This window comes from Melitaea cinxia, chromosome 2, assembly GCF_905220565.1.
Source record: "Melitaea cinxia chromosome 2, ilMelCinx1.1, whole genome shotgun sequence".
Taxonomy (NCBI): Eukaryota; Metazoa; Arthropoda; class Insecta; order Lepidoptera; family Nymphalidae; genus Melitaea; species Melitaea cinxia.
This window is the reverse complement of record NC_059395.1, coordinates 4,637,631-4,653,503: the sequence shown is the minus strand read 5'-3', so window position 1 is coordinate 4,653,503 and position 15,873 is coordinate 4,637,631. Positions and strand designations below refer to the sequence as shown.

The 15,873-nt window shown below is 30.5% G+C and overlaps 1 protein-coding gene across 1 annotated transcript in view; it reads left to right on the top strand.

The window, feature by feature from the left end:
- The window catches only part of LOC123667252 (5-hydroxytryptamine receptor 1A-alpha), a 37,055-nt gene extending 21,396 nt beyond the window's left edge, over nucleotides 1-15,659 (top strand). The window contains exons 4-7 of the mRNA XM_045601213.1: nucleotides 2,195-2,393; nucleotides 11,130-11,253; nucleotides 14,308-14,415; nucleotides 14,759-15,659. Of these exons, the coding sequence (XP_045457169.1) occupies nucleotides 2,195-2,393; nucleotides 11,130-11,253; nucleotides 14,308-14,415; nucleotides 14,759-15,659 (1,332 nt within the window). The remainder of the gene's footprint in view (nucleotides 1-2,194; nucleotides 2,394-11,129; nucleotides 11,254-14,307; nucleotides 14,416-14,758) is intronic.
- Nucleotides 15,660-15,873: the final 214 nt, after the last annotated feature.

The window sequence follows — 15,873 nt, the reverse complement described above, 5'->3', positions numbered from 1 at the left end:
CTTATTAACTTAGTCACCATGGTTGCTGTAAAGTATCCGAAACGTCGGACATTTAAAAAACTTTAACCCCGATAAAATCCGAAAAAGTTGTTTCATTATCAAGAGTGAAATTCGCGTACACATTACAATATATATTTTAATTTTACAATTTTAAATAATAATTTACATTAAATAATTACGATAAAAATAAAATATTTTGGTCTATCAGACTAGCACTCCCCTCATGTGAAAATATAATTTTAATTAAATTTGATGTGTTTAAGTATAGCCACAGAGATAAGTACGAAGTTAACAAACGTAGGATATTTTTCTTATTATATATGTATTTTTGAAATTGAATTGACTCGTTAGCATAAGTGCTAGTAGCCTATCTTTCCACCCAGTCTTCAACTAAGTTTTAACTGGTGGTTGGTGTTATAAGTTCAGATCATGGGACCATAAGATAATTCTTTTTCTCAAATTTCAGAAATGTTAAATTTGTTCTCAATCTGTATACCTTTTCAGTCAAACATCGTTCAATTACAACTTAATTGGTTGTATTATTAATTACTCCAATTAATTAAAATTTTGTAAGTCAATTTAAGTGTAGCATGAAACCCGTAACTCTAACCAGTAATTACAAAGTACTCAATAAATTACAATTAGAATACAATTATAATAGTCAGCCGTTTTAATCTGAAATATCTAGAGACCTGGCTAATCGCATACTAGAACAAAGTTCTTCATAATATCTAATATCAAAGTTATAATTTAATTAATAATTCTATTCTACGCCGAAACGATAATTGTAAAAGAGCTAATACTTTTCATACTGCATGATTGCCATAATATTATGGCAACAATAGTACAGTGTTGAATGTAATTGGTTAAATAGTTAAGAAATTGGCAGTCGCGACTTCTATTCCTGCTTTGATTCCCACTTTATAGAGCGGACATTCTTATTTGTTAATGTATTTGTTCTAGTCTATGTGTAAGATCTTGTGAGTCAAAAAAAAATATAATACAAATAAAAAATCATGAAATAAATTTATTTTTAAATATGTATAACAAAGAAGTGAATCTGAGAGTACTAATATTTTAAATAATGAGAATTGTTAAAACTTTGGAGTACTTCTTAAATTTTCGCATAATTCGACATATAAAAACTCGTGTTTAAGAAACTCAAATTATAATATAAGCAATTTACGACGGATATAATAGCCTCAAGAGTCCTTCGACTTTTCTGTAGTTTCGAATTTGGCCACTTGAAAACTTTATCCTGTATATTCGCTTATTTATGTACGTATCATCTCGAATCTTATGAGTGGCGACTAGCTCCTGATTCATACAGGCGTTTTATTATACTGAATTATGTGTATATGCGTGTATGTGTGTCTTAGAATTTTTATTTGTTTGCACTTTTTTTCCTTTAAACACACATAGCGTAGACATAATTTTTGGATGTGTATTTTTCACGTATTTATAGAATAAAGTGCTACTAACTAGAATATCTCATGTTTTTTTCAATTCCATATAAATTAAATCAAAAAAATTTTTGTTAATATTCTTGGTAATAACTAAACTTAAATGACACATCCATTTAGCTATCTTTCATTACATCTTTTTTTTCTCTAAGTAGTCGATAGAGTAATTGATTCGTTGTCTACCACCCAAAACTTTTCAAATCCACAACTTTTCACCACCAAAACCGTCTCTATATTTAACACAAATGTATTTCTATTTTGATATAAGCTATATATAACTTAGTTTATGTTTAGGATTCTAGTTCTCATAAAAAATCACATACATTCAAAACAGGTCAACCATAACCCACTGCTATAGATATAACTGAGATTAACTGAGGTAGGGCACAGCAGGTATTTCCTGCTCGAATTATGGAGCAGCCCGACTGGGGTACCTCGACCTTACAGTTCCTGTTGGTGAGTAAGGTGACCAGAGCTCCTGGGGAATTGGGGATTGGGTCGGCAACGCGCTTGCGATGCCTCTGGTGTTGCAGGCGTCTATAAGCTACGGTAATCTCTTACCATCAGGTGAGCCGTGCGCTTGTTTGCCGACCTAGTGATATATTAAAAAAAAGATATCACTGAAATATCACCACATAATTTCAGGTTAAAATCAGCAAGACTTAAAATAAAGCAGTTATTTTGTACATTTTCATTTCAATGTTTTTTCTGATGTTACAATTCTTTTACAGAACGAGGAGTCGGTGTTAATAGACGGATCATGCCAAATACCAGACCCGCTGTATAAGGCTATCGGTTCCATCATATCCTTCTACATACCTCTGGGGGTGATGCTGCTCACGTACGCCCTGACGGTACAACTCCTCGCGCGACAGAGAAAAGGTCTTGGTCAAGGATGGGCGGCTGGCTGGCTTGGTGCGACTCCTATCGGTATTTATTACATGTGTTTAGATAGAACTCATTAGAGCCAAGTATTGATTAAGTTTTAATATATTTCTACTACACTGTTAGACGCTTTTGCGCAGCGATCACAGCATTGGTGGCGATTACGGTCGCGGGGTTCGATCCCGCTTATGATAAAAAACATTTGTATTATCCATATAGATGTTTATCGCGGTCTGAATGTTTGTGCTTGTGTATTGTGTATGTATTTCCCGAACAACGCGGGAGAAAAACCTACTGGGGCCCGTTGAATGTAAAAGCGTCTTATTTAATTTGTTATATACTACATATTATAACTATTTAATAATTAATATTAGAATACATTATTGATAAAATTCTAGTAATAATAGTGGTGGTATCATGGAGCTACGTATAAAAAAGTTTCGGATAATTTTAAATAGAGCCAGTCTTCAAAACGTGCTATGACATATTTCTTTTATTTAATATCCTGTCAAACCAACACACCCCACCACCACACAGTTGCACGCGTCCCTAGTATTGCTTATTATTCCCCTTTTTGTTTGTTAAATCTTTCGAACTGATATCTGTAAATAAAACTATCCGAAACCACCAGAAAATCCGAAATAGATTGATATAATATTATTCAAATATTCGTATTATTATAATCTATATTCGCATCCAAAATTTAATACTCGAAATGTCACTGAGTAATATCATTTGAATATTGGAAGTTAAAAACCACTTAAACCTCAATTTACGTCTCCAAGATGCTGCATCCTACAGCATTATCTTAAATAGAATCGTAAAGTCAGAAACGAGTTATGCCGACGGGCTAAGTTTTAACTTACAGAAATCCAACTAATTAATGCATATCTATTTATATAATAAATAGGAATACCTTTGAAAGCAACCTTCAACAGTCGTTAGCAATCAAAATTAAACTAAATAGTATTTCGAATACCTTTTTGAAAAATACGGTAAATTTATTACAGTTAATTTTAAAATAGCATCGATTAATTATTGATATAACATTTTATGTGGATTAAAAATATTTATATAAAATCTGTGAGTTCGCCATAACGAGATTTTATTTAATTTATTTATTTAATTTATGTATTTTTTAATCATTATTACATAGAATCATGTTTTGATTACATTAAAACATTATCTGACAGTATTTTTTTATTCTTTGTTTTGTTTTCATATAAACTAAAGCTTATGCTACGTATATTTCGGGATCATCTTGATTTTTAATGGACCATAAATCCCTTAAGAATTCTCGATAACATTAAAAACGCCCGTGTCATTTTTTCCATTGTATTCTAATTGTTTACTCAATTGTTGTTGCATATTATTTATTTGAAAAATTCCCGTCTCATTAATATTTTATTTTCTATATATATTAACATTTGTGAAACAAAAACATATCGAATAATCAATTGGCATGCAGTTTGCGATTACCTTAAATTTAATTAGGTATAAGATAAAAGAAACGGAAAAAAATGTTTAGTAAATAATGCTTTTACATATTAAAATTCCTCTATCGAAATATAGTTATTACTCCAGAAATATAGAAGTGATTAATAAAGAGAATGGAATTATAAGGAATACGCACGCAAAAAAAAAAGAAGTGACAACGATATATCAGAACACTGTCAAAAACTAACTACTAAAATTAAATATAGCATAGCTCTAAAACTTTGACATACAAACAACATAAATAAATTTTAGAACTACGAGAAACCAGCGAGCTTAAACCAAATTCCGTATAGGTATAAATAGAACAAACTAAAATTAAACCGAACAATTTAGTTTATTGCTTTTTAGAACGCCCTAATCTCGTGATTCACTATACCGATAAACCGAAATGAGATTTTTATTGCAATAGACAGTTTATTTATTGGAAAACGAACTATAAATAATTATAACAATAATGTTTGTTCGCAAACTAAAAAAAACGACTTCAATTACATCGACAAGTAAAACAATGTAAGTAGACGAAAAAATAGTCAAGTAAATACGCGTTATCATAAAATACTCACAGAGTATTGATCAAATCTCGATCAATTTTAAATGAAACTACAAAACAAGCATCAGCTTTCGGTTAAAATAATAATCATCAAAGTCGGTATACCCAGTGAAAAGTTATGCGGTATAATACAAACGTAGGTTGACGAAAAAATAATCATCTATATATTATTCCATGAAGGAAAAACTTTATACCCCTTTTTACGAAAATTGTGCCAACGGAGGAGTATGAGATTATGTACACTATGGTTAATATAGAGAAAGAGTAGCGTATATATATCTGCTCTATATATATATATATATATATATATATATATATATATATATATATATAGAGCATGCAAATATATTTTTTTAAATTATGCAAAAAATATATTAAATCAATAAAAAAAAACATTACGCACAGTGCCATGTATTTGACTCTCACACACACAAACACACGCATATTATACTATTTTGTTGATTGTCAAATTGAAAAATATAAAAGAGGTTTTTTATTTTCATTACTTTTGGGGTTTATTTTAATTTAAACTTTTATTTATGGTCTAATTTCGACCACTGGGTGACCACTAGTACATATTAATACGCTAAGGTTAGGATGTTTGCCTCCCTTTTTAGAAAAAAACCTCCCTATTACTCCACTTAAATTATATATTTTTTTATAGATAAAAGCTTGCTCTACCGGCATCCACAACTAAAAAGATTATTATTGTTTTTAGCGCAATTTATTCGCTGGGGTATTGCTAGTCAAATAAATAAGTATTATTGGATGTAACTTGAAAAGTACTTGTTACATTAAAAAATCATCGAAATCCGTCCACCCAGTCAAAAGTTCTAAGGTAACATACATTAAAAAAAAATACAATCGAATTGAAAGCCTGTACTTCTTTTTTTGGACATCGGCTGAAAATTTCAATGAATCAAATAATTATACTAATACTATAAAGCTGAAAAGTTTGTTTTGTTTGTTTGTTTCTTTAAACACACTAATCTCAGGAACTACTGGTCGAATAAAATTTTTTTATTGGATAGCCCATTTACCAAGGAAGGTTGTAGGCTATATAACATCACGCTATGACTAATAGGTACTAAGGTACGGCCCCATTATCGTAAAGCTGTCAACCCCGGTTGTTATTACAACCACCGTTATGAATCATTCTATCATATGAATGTTTCAGGCTTAACCAAACAAAGCTAATAAATTCAATGTAATATTTGCTTACAAACTAGTAAGTAAATGAAACAAAAACAATGTAAGAAGAAATGCATGTCTCGGAATAAATTTTCAGCTATGAATATTCAAAAACTACTGGATCATCGCAAAGTTTAAAACTTTCCCTCGTAGCGGCGACGTTTAACAAATACTGGAAATATTTGCTCTGTTTTATATGCAAAGAAAAGATTATTAAAATATTAAATTTGATCTCGACCTCTACTATTTTTCATCCCATTTGTAACAACTTGCGTACACTCCAAATTTTAATAGCTATACTCTACCTAAGGTTGCCTGGAAGAGATAGCTGCTTTAGCAATAATGCAGCCACTCGAACACCTATTTTTCTGTCTATATATAAATTGTTTTTACATATATAATAATTATATATAAACTGTTTTCGTTGTTAACATAGAGTATAAATAAATAAACAATTCATAAAATACTAACTAGTAGCACTAGCGATGGCAGGTTCTATGCTTGCTCATGACAAACATTTTTATAGGCTCAACACATCAAAAAACTCTACTAGGCCGTTGATTTTAAGGTTTTTTCATGTTTATTTCAAATTAAAAACCTCAGAGTAGACAACTTTTAAAACTTTATATTTGATGATTTTTCTACATAAGTAAAACAAAAACAAAATGGTAAAAAAAACAATCCAATTAATACTATGCTTATAGAAAAATTGTTTTAACAAATTATTTTTAATAAGAACATTATAACTTGATATACAATAAACCCACATGATACTTAAACTTGATATACAATATACATCAACCCGCAGGCGCCTATGGGCAAAACACACGAGTTCTTACAATTGTTGGCGCGAGCTAGTGGAGGCCTGTGTCCATCAGTGGACTGTATTAGGCTAAAGTGACGATGATGATGATAAAATGAATAGACTATAGCAAAGTGTATCAGGATATCACGTTTCACAGCGAAGGAAATAACTCAAAACTTCATTCAAACTAACTGATAAACTAAACTCAATTAAATTTCAAGGAGCACTTTTTAGTTACAGTACTTTTACTATTCATTCATGTGAAATTTCAGGAGCTTATTGGCACCTTACGAAATGAATCCGCCAGTCGCTGGCAGTTAGATTTACGCGTTCAACTCGAACGTATTTAAAATAAAGATTAATGATCACTCTGGATTTCGCTGTCGGGGAGTGGGAATTACGTGATTTACGCTAACTAGGGTTCCTTTTTTAAATATACGCATTAAATTATTTGACTGATACTAACTTATGTATGAACAAATGAGCGTCTTTTGACATATTTATAAAATATTATTTTTTTGCTCGTAAACGAAAAAAACCAACTTCAATTTACGTAAACGAATTTAGTCCAAAAATAACAATAAAATAAATACGTATTATTAGGGATAACTCGAGAAGAACTCAACTTCAGATATCGATAAAATTTAAATGGGGCCAGCTCAGGACGACAACGACAAACTTTTGATACACCAGTATAGTTATGACGTACCTAACACACATAAAAAATACAATTAAATTAAGAACCGCCTCCGTTTTTGAAGTTAGAAATCAGTCAAATCGCTAACGCTTCCCTTTTTGTAGTCTGAATACAATCGAAATATTATATCCTTTTAAATAAATGCTGTAATTAAAAAATAAATATAATTTCAGCCACAAAACGCCTTCTGAAGGTTAACCGTTTTAATAAAGTCTACACTCGGTTCTGCTGCTACATTAATTTCGAAATCCCTTTGATGAATTAAAACTTAAAGGAAATCGACATCTCAATCTTCAACGGGATTACAAAATATCAATTTTATCTTTGAATAAAGTATTTGTAGGACGATTCCAATGATTTAATGTGTAACCTCTTTTTACCTTTGATATCTTACATAAAGAAATACGGTTACGAGTGTTTAACGTTAACGCAAATATTTAAGATGTACACGTTTTATTTTGATTTGTGAGCGCTTTTTTGTGTATAAATAACTAGCTGTGCCCCACGGATTTACCCGCGTTTATTTAAGGATAAAGGTACTGTAAATGTGTAAATAGGTACTAAAAAAACAAAAACAATTTTTCATTTCTAACCAGAAGTTCCTGTAATCACTGCACCGATATGTCCTCAATAGTGGAATGTTTCCAGGTTCTATTCGGGTTTTTCTAGTGGTGCTTACAAGTTTGAACACTTTATTTATGATACAACTGAGTTTGAGATATTTCTGAAATATAACGATTGTTTTAGATTGACCTGTTCAGTCAACGAATTCAATTCAGTCAACTAATTCAATTCAATCAACTAATTAATATTCTGTAATCGTTTTACGAAAGTGTATTGAATATCAACGTATTTTCACTATGAGTATAGTTCTCTATGAGCACTTGTGATTTGTATCCGTACCAACTTTTTAAGGTCACTAAAGTAACTTCGATTAAAGACACATAAATAGATATAGTTTTATCCTAATTGATCCTAATTGGAAACAATAAAACCACAATGGCGATCAATTTGCTTATAACATACTAATATATCTTACCAGCGATAAAATGAAATAAATGAATTATGAAACGTAAATATAAAACAAAATTTCAAACAAGATTCTGACATGAATAAAGCGGTTAACAAAGAAAAAGCAAAATTAATTATTTTATATAAAGCTGTAATCCCGTTTAAACGAAATTTACAAAAGAAAATACGATAAATACATTAATTTTAACCTTTCAATATTTTATGCCACCAAATTGAACCTTAACTATAAAAATAATAAAGGTGTTTTTCGCTTAAGGATTCTTTAAATATCTTTAGCTACTAATCAAATGGATCTCTATCTAAACTAATCCGTTAAAAGCTTTCATGTTTGACATGTCGCAGTGGACTTTAATGCCTGTCCGTGCAAAGGTTTCGGTAATAATTGATATTTGTTCCATTTTGTTTGAGGTTTAATATTTTTATAACGATCTATATAATATTATCGTGCTCAAAATAGATTACACTCTATGCACAAAAGTGTGCAGACAGAGAGTTTCCTTATAGTATAAAAATTGCAGAATTTATCTTTTCTGTTTTTTAACAGATACAAGTGCTTGTAGGATGTGATTAATTAATATACCCAACTGATTTTCGCAGAAGAAAAAGAAAACATTCATTTCATAACAAAAAAATTCATATATAGAATGAAATATAAGTAGTTAACTGCAGAACTTGTTACAAACCTTAAAAGCTCTTTAAAAGCTCGCTAGAGCTTCACAGATTCGCGGGCGTGAGTTTTGTTTGCTTTTCTCAAATTCGAGATTCCTTTATAGTATATATTTTCCAAAACAAATATGGAGTCTAACAATATGACACAGTGTTCAACCCGACTGTCTTAATATACGAATACGATCGGTGACTTGAGACGCGTAGCGGAGGGATTAAAAGTACTAAAATTATGCGTTCTTTGTAAAACTAAATCAAGTTGTAGGTTTTTAAAATCCTTAAAATAACCAAATTATTTGATAGTTAAATTTTTGTTCATCAAACCACTTTTTCAATACACATATCGTTAAGACTACAATTTTTTTTTTTTTGTGTGTAAATAATTTGTTCATTTAGATATCAATTAACTTTTAAATATACTTTAAAATTAAAAAGTTTACAAAATGACCGTATTATCGATGTGTGTTTGGTGATATTATCGCCCAATGCGATTGTATTCATATTTTTTAAAAAAGTAACGCGATGTTAAAAAATTAATAGACAATAATTAAAGGCTGGTCCCAGTTAAGCTTGATCGTGCTCCAATTGAATTCTGCCGAATTAAAGAAAATTCTCCACTAGATCAAGGGAAACGATTCGCGCGACCAAAGCAATTATTATAGAAAATATAAATTAAAAAACAATCAACAATTTTATACCAGTTTGTATAATTTTAATTTAAATATCTTTAAGGTAAATAAAACAGGAATCACATGCCGTTTGTTTTAAGACTGGCTTTGTATGTTACCCGCAATAATAACTACAAATACAAAACTACCAACATACACAACATTACTAACTTAATAATAAATATCTAGTACAGTAAAATCGATATGTAACATCTAGACCGCATTACAAAGACTGAATACTAAGTAATTTTACCACAAAAGGAATCACAGTAATTGACTAAATTGACCGAATGAAGAGCTTCGTTTGTCGTAATTACGGGGTGATTAGAATCACTAATACATGTTAGCTTTTCCGAATCAAAAATAACACGGAAAATTGGTTTTGTACCTCTATTATTATTTCCTCTAAACTAGACTTGTACGTATTCGGTCTTTGTTGGCGTTTATTATTCCTGCTCCTCTTTTATAAGAGAATTAAGTTCTATATTTTATGATTAACTGGCCTAGTTAGGAGTGACCATGCTTTATGCTCTTATATATTTATAGCTTTATGCTGATTCCCGAATCGATTCCTTGAAGATTGTTCCTGAGTCTGGGTGTAGTATTTATATATTTCTATATGTAAATTAATTACAAAAAAAAACAAATTTGTATCTATTTCAGCCAGCTGTTATGTTATTGTTTTAACAAGGTATTAAAATGCGTACCTTAGAAATCGACGACTGTGTGTGTGATGGATATATTTAAGTTTTTAAATTCGAATAATCTTGCTTTTAAGGAAAAGACTTTAACACATTGTTTTCTAATGTTTACGCGAATTTCACTCATTATAATCAAACAACTTTTTCGGATTTTATAGCGGTTTATTATTATTTTTAGATTATATTAGATAATATACCACAGATCAAAGACTCAGTATTTTCTGCGTAGAGAGGATTAATTCAAATTTTGATGTATGTCGGGTAGTTTCGAATAACTTTGTAACGTTAGGACGTCTGACACCTCAGTCCTCCCGTGACCATGGTTGCTGTAAAGTATCCGAAACGTCGCGCATCTAAAAATATAGTAAACCGCGACAAAATCCGAAAATTTTGTTTTATTATACTTATTTTAGCACGTTTCAAAAGTAAATAGTAACAAATAAACGATTCCTTTTTACTATTTTACTATAAATTAAAGATAAGATCTCACTATCCGAAGTCCTTGAATACCCTTATCTCGAGCATCAGTCCATAAAAAGGTCTACCATTATTCTCAATACAGTAAAGCTTTCGACAATCCGGACTCCATATTATTCAGACTAAATATTTTATGACTTTGTTTTATTAACTTGATTTATCTGTAGAGATTTAATCTAGTCTTATATAAGAATATGTCAAAAAAGGTAGGACGCTAGTCGTTTCGTTACATTTATAGACATTTTTCTTACATTCAATTTTGAATTAATAACGTCATAATGGCAATTAAAACTTAACTCATTGAACAATTATATAAAATGGAAAGAGCTATTAAAATCAATCAGCCTTCTTCAGATTGAATATTAAATAACATAAATCTTCAATTTGTTGATTTTAATAATAATTGATTGAGTCAGAAAATGGAAACCCACTAATTGATACAGATTTTCTTTCTCGATAGATATATTAAAATTATTTGTTTTATTTTCAAATATCAGAACGCCGATGTACTTGGCGAAGATTTCTCAGCCCTAGAGGTGGTACACCGCAGCATTCTGCAGCGTCTACTGAAACAGAACTTCCGCCCATTGATACCAGGGATCTATGGTTACAGGACTCCAGGTAAGATTCACATGAAAGAATATTTGTTGTTCAGAATACTTTAAATGCTTAACAAAATGAAATCAGTAAAACAGAATGGATTAGGTGAGTTTTTAAGTAAATTAGTTTGATTTTTTCTGTAACTGAATGATGCTTTTTAAATTTTTGGATATTGATTAGTTTTTTTTTTTTTTTTTTTATTCAAAAAGAATTGAACTTATTTATATTAGTCTTTTCAAATATAGTAAAAATTAAATCGTTTTTGTATATTCTTCTTACCAAGCTAATAAGCTTACAATACGTTTGCTTAAATTGCTTAAGTCATTTACTAAATTTAGATTTTAGAAATAATTTAATTTTAATCGATATAGTAAAATTTAATATTACAATAATAATATTATTTCATATTAAATAAATTGGTTTTTTTTTTCGAATTTTGTACAAAGTGAACTTTAACCTTTTATTTTCTTCTAACACACGATATTAAGAGTATAATTAAATTTGACATTTCCAAAAGCAATCAAGAAACTACTTCAATACTTCAGTAGTAATTATAATTCGAAAAGTAACGTCAAATAAAATAATTTTATAATTTTTGCATTGACAATACAATTTTTTTTTTCATGTTTGCGTTTTGCTTGTGAGTATTTACGTACATATTTTGAGGAGCTGTCAAAATAAAAAAGAGAATTATAGAAAAAATATCCAAATACGATAAATAAAATTGTTACACTATTTTTAAATAACAATTAGTAACAAAAAATAGTACAAACAAGAGATGTCATTGTTTTGTAAATACAAAAGGAACGTTTTCACATATCTGTCGTTTTTCGCTCCTGACCTTACGCCTGCATGTGAAAGACAGTTGCTGAAGCATGATTTATGTTCTGGCTTTAATTTGAATGTAAAACGCTTTCCAGTGCTTCGTGTGCGCTTGTTTTGTACGCCTGTTGTTATCATCATAAGTAATATGATTATCTGTCAGAATTTTCTCTATGACAGTCTTTAATTGATGTTACAGATAATTAATTATTTTGTGACGTCATTAATTTAAAGTATAGATAGTGTTGAAATAAATTATTGTTAAGGAAATTATGTAACTTTTCATATTTTTTATAAAATCTATATAATGATCATTATATTACAAAATACGAATGTCTCAGAGTAATTAAAAAATATGGAAAAATATCGAAATGTAGACTTTTAAGTTAGTTTTAATGATGTCTTATATATTTGTCGCGACTACATATATGTTATGTACGAAGATTTATAGACGAAAATTTTTTTTGCATCAAAAAGTGCCGAAATTTTTTAAATCGCTATTATTTCCAATATTGTTTTCAATAAGTGTACAATTCCCACGAAGGACGCGCTTACAATTACTAAATAAACGATAAATAGAAAAAAAAACAAGCATTATCAAATAGCAATAATAAATCGTCATTAAAACGAATATTAGATGACAACATTTTAAAACAATAGAAAGAAATCAAAATGTATTATTTATTTACATTTATTTTCTGCCCGTTTCACTCTCTGTATACAGAGATACTTAATCACATATAATTATTTTATAACTAAGATATATTTTTAGACGTAGTTAATCCAAAATTTCACGCTTTAAAAAATTACAGACATAAGCCATTAAGATCACTTTGCCTCTATACAAAAAATACGCTGAATATAACTAAGATATATTTTTAGACGTAGTTAATCCAAAATTTCACGCTTTAAAAAATTACAGACATAAGCCATTAAGATCACTTTGCCTCTATACAAAAAATACGCTAGTCATAGTTCCGCCTTAAAACCACCATTGTACTTCCATTCTCTACCACCACACTCTACCCCCTTCGTTCTATCGGAAAACATTAAATTGGATACAGTATAAAATGTATAAATACATTTTATTAAATTTTCTAGTAGTCCTAGAGATAATATTAAGTGCTCGTTAATTATTTTAGTTTTAATACACTCATAAACCGCATATTTAAAGGAACGTTTAGATACTTGCTCATGCTAAAGAATAGACAAAAACCCCGTTATTTTTCTAATAATTTAAATTTTTGGGAACTTTTCATTACCCTGAGGGAGAGCTAAAATGAATAGAGTCCTTTAATTACTATTAGATCAAAGTCAGAATGAGTCCAGAGTCCTTAAAGTGAGTCCTTAAATCAAGAAGGCCATTTAATTTACAGCCAGTTTAATGATATGTTACTGGTATTGTTGACATATACAATAAAAATTATACTTTTTTGTCTTATTAAAACTAACAACTCTGATAAATCTATCGAATTTCCCAGTTATCCACGTAATGTGCCACGCACTTATACAACATTAAAAAACAAATTATGCCGTTACAGCTAAACAAAATGTATTTATACTTCCCGTATTCTTTTTCATAAATCTGTCATATTCTGGTAACATTTAGAGAAATAGTTAAACAGAAACTCAGAAATTTACATAAATGATCATATTACCAGCGAATTCTAGGATGAGGTATTGGTTCGAGTATCTGAACACGGCACCAGACTGTTCAGAATTCAATTAGTGGTTAGGGTTTTACATCATGTCTAGACATGACTTTACATGTCTAAGATATCTTATTATTTTCAACTCCACTTACTTTAGAGTAAGTGCGTTAGAATTTTTGAATTTTGTTCTTAATTAATTTCTTTGAAGAAACATTTTATTGATAAAATTATCTTGCTTCTAATTAAGGATCTGACAAAATTATAGTAACATCAAAATTTTCTCGTTTAACAACGTTTGAAAGGTAAATATTTTTATTAATATCAAAAATACATCCTTAGCTTAGATTTTAAACCCTTGACTCTATTCTAAAATATAATACACATGTCAGTAAAATAATTTATGTTTAGCACTATTAGCGATATTTTATCTTAATTTATTCAGTAATTTATTATTAAGTCTCAAAAATAAAAGTATCACAACATAAAAAAATGAATTATATAATACCCAATAATAAAATACGCCCTGTACATGATATCATTATATGTTGCTTCTGTATGTTTATATGTGCGTTGTTGTCCTCATGTGTGTGTTGTTGCACAGCGAACCCGCTCCGTCAGCAATGAGCGCACTGCATCATTTTGGAGCCGAGATGTTGAGACTTTCGCGAGGTTTGGAAGCTTCTGCTGCATCTAAGCCCACATACAGAGGGTATACAATTGGCATTTATTTGTTGGCAAAATTACATGTAACGGATTGTAAAACGTTTATTGTCCATTCAAGCCTTATGAGATTTTTTACTTATAGATTTTGGCAAATTATTCATTGTATAATCAAAATAGTTTTACAATCTGTGTACCAATACCCCTAAATGTTGTTCTTGCAACGCTTTACACGTAGACTTCACTTGTGTGAGAATTTTTGTGATTTGTGACGGCTGAATGTTAATATTGATTTTGATGTGAATGCCTAGCAACCAAATCAAAAAGCAATATATAATATAAAAAAATGTTTAGTTGATCCTTATAGGTTCTCAACATTTTATTGCTTTCAGGACTAATATATCAGAACGAGGTGGAGTACTCACTCCTGGCTCACTGAGCGTCTCATCAAGTTCACCGTCATCTATGCTTCAAGATAAACGTAGATTATCATCTGCTGGTGATCAGAATGTCCCGATAATTAGACCCAGAAGCGCATCAGATGATGAAAGTAATGATGGTCTTCTAGCACCCGTGACATTAGCAACGAAATCAAGGAGTTCAGAAGATGGCTTATTACTACCACCGCCTTGTACATGTCCCTATTTTGGTTCAGATTCAACTCCACCAAGACGAACAACAGAAGTTATAATCGTTCCTGGAGGTGACATTAATGGCTGTAATGGTTATCCTCGTAATGGAAATATGAAAGATGAGCCATCAACGCCTTTCTTTCGAAGATCAAGTCGCGGTGCTTCATCTATGGTTACTTGGGATGAAGCGAGAAGATTTAGAAGGGGTTCCAGTTTTGGTGGAGCACGCACAACTCTGTCGACACCGGTTAGAACTATACGAAGTCAACGTACTATTAACAATCGCCAACAACATCAAGTCAATTCCACACCTCAACGACAATTACCACGAACACATCATTCGAGAAATTCGAGCGTGATTTCTCGGAACTCATCCCGACACGGAAGAATATTACGCTTAGAGCAGAAAGCGACTAAAGTTCTGGGAGTCGTGTTCTTCACTTTCGTTGTACTTTGGGCGCCGTTTTTTATTCTAAACATGGTACCAGCAGTATGTCCAGAATGCGAAAGAAGAATATCAAGCTGGGTTTTCGATTTTGTTCTCTGGTTAGGATACGCGAGTTCGATGGTGAATCCGATATTCTATACTATATTCAATAAAGTGTTCAGACAAGCCTTTAAAAAAGTTTTGTCGTGTCAGTACTGTAAGTCGAAGAGATAGCCAGCGCCCTGGGAGCGCGTACGTCCTTCCTCTGACCCGGGGCTCGGCGCGCTCTCAGTGAATAGAAACATTCGATCTCAATTTGTATGAACTCAAAGAGCTTTAATTAAATACGCTTTTAATTTAATACACATTAAGCTGTGTTTATAAGTGTATGTTTTTTTTACGCTTTAGTATTTTTACATTGCAATATTTATATAATTATTAAGAATTG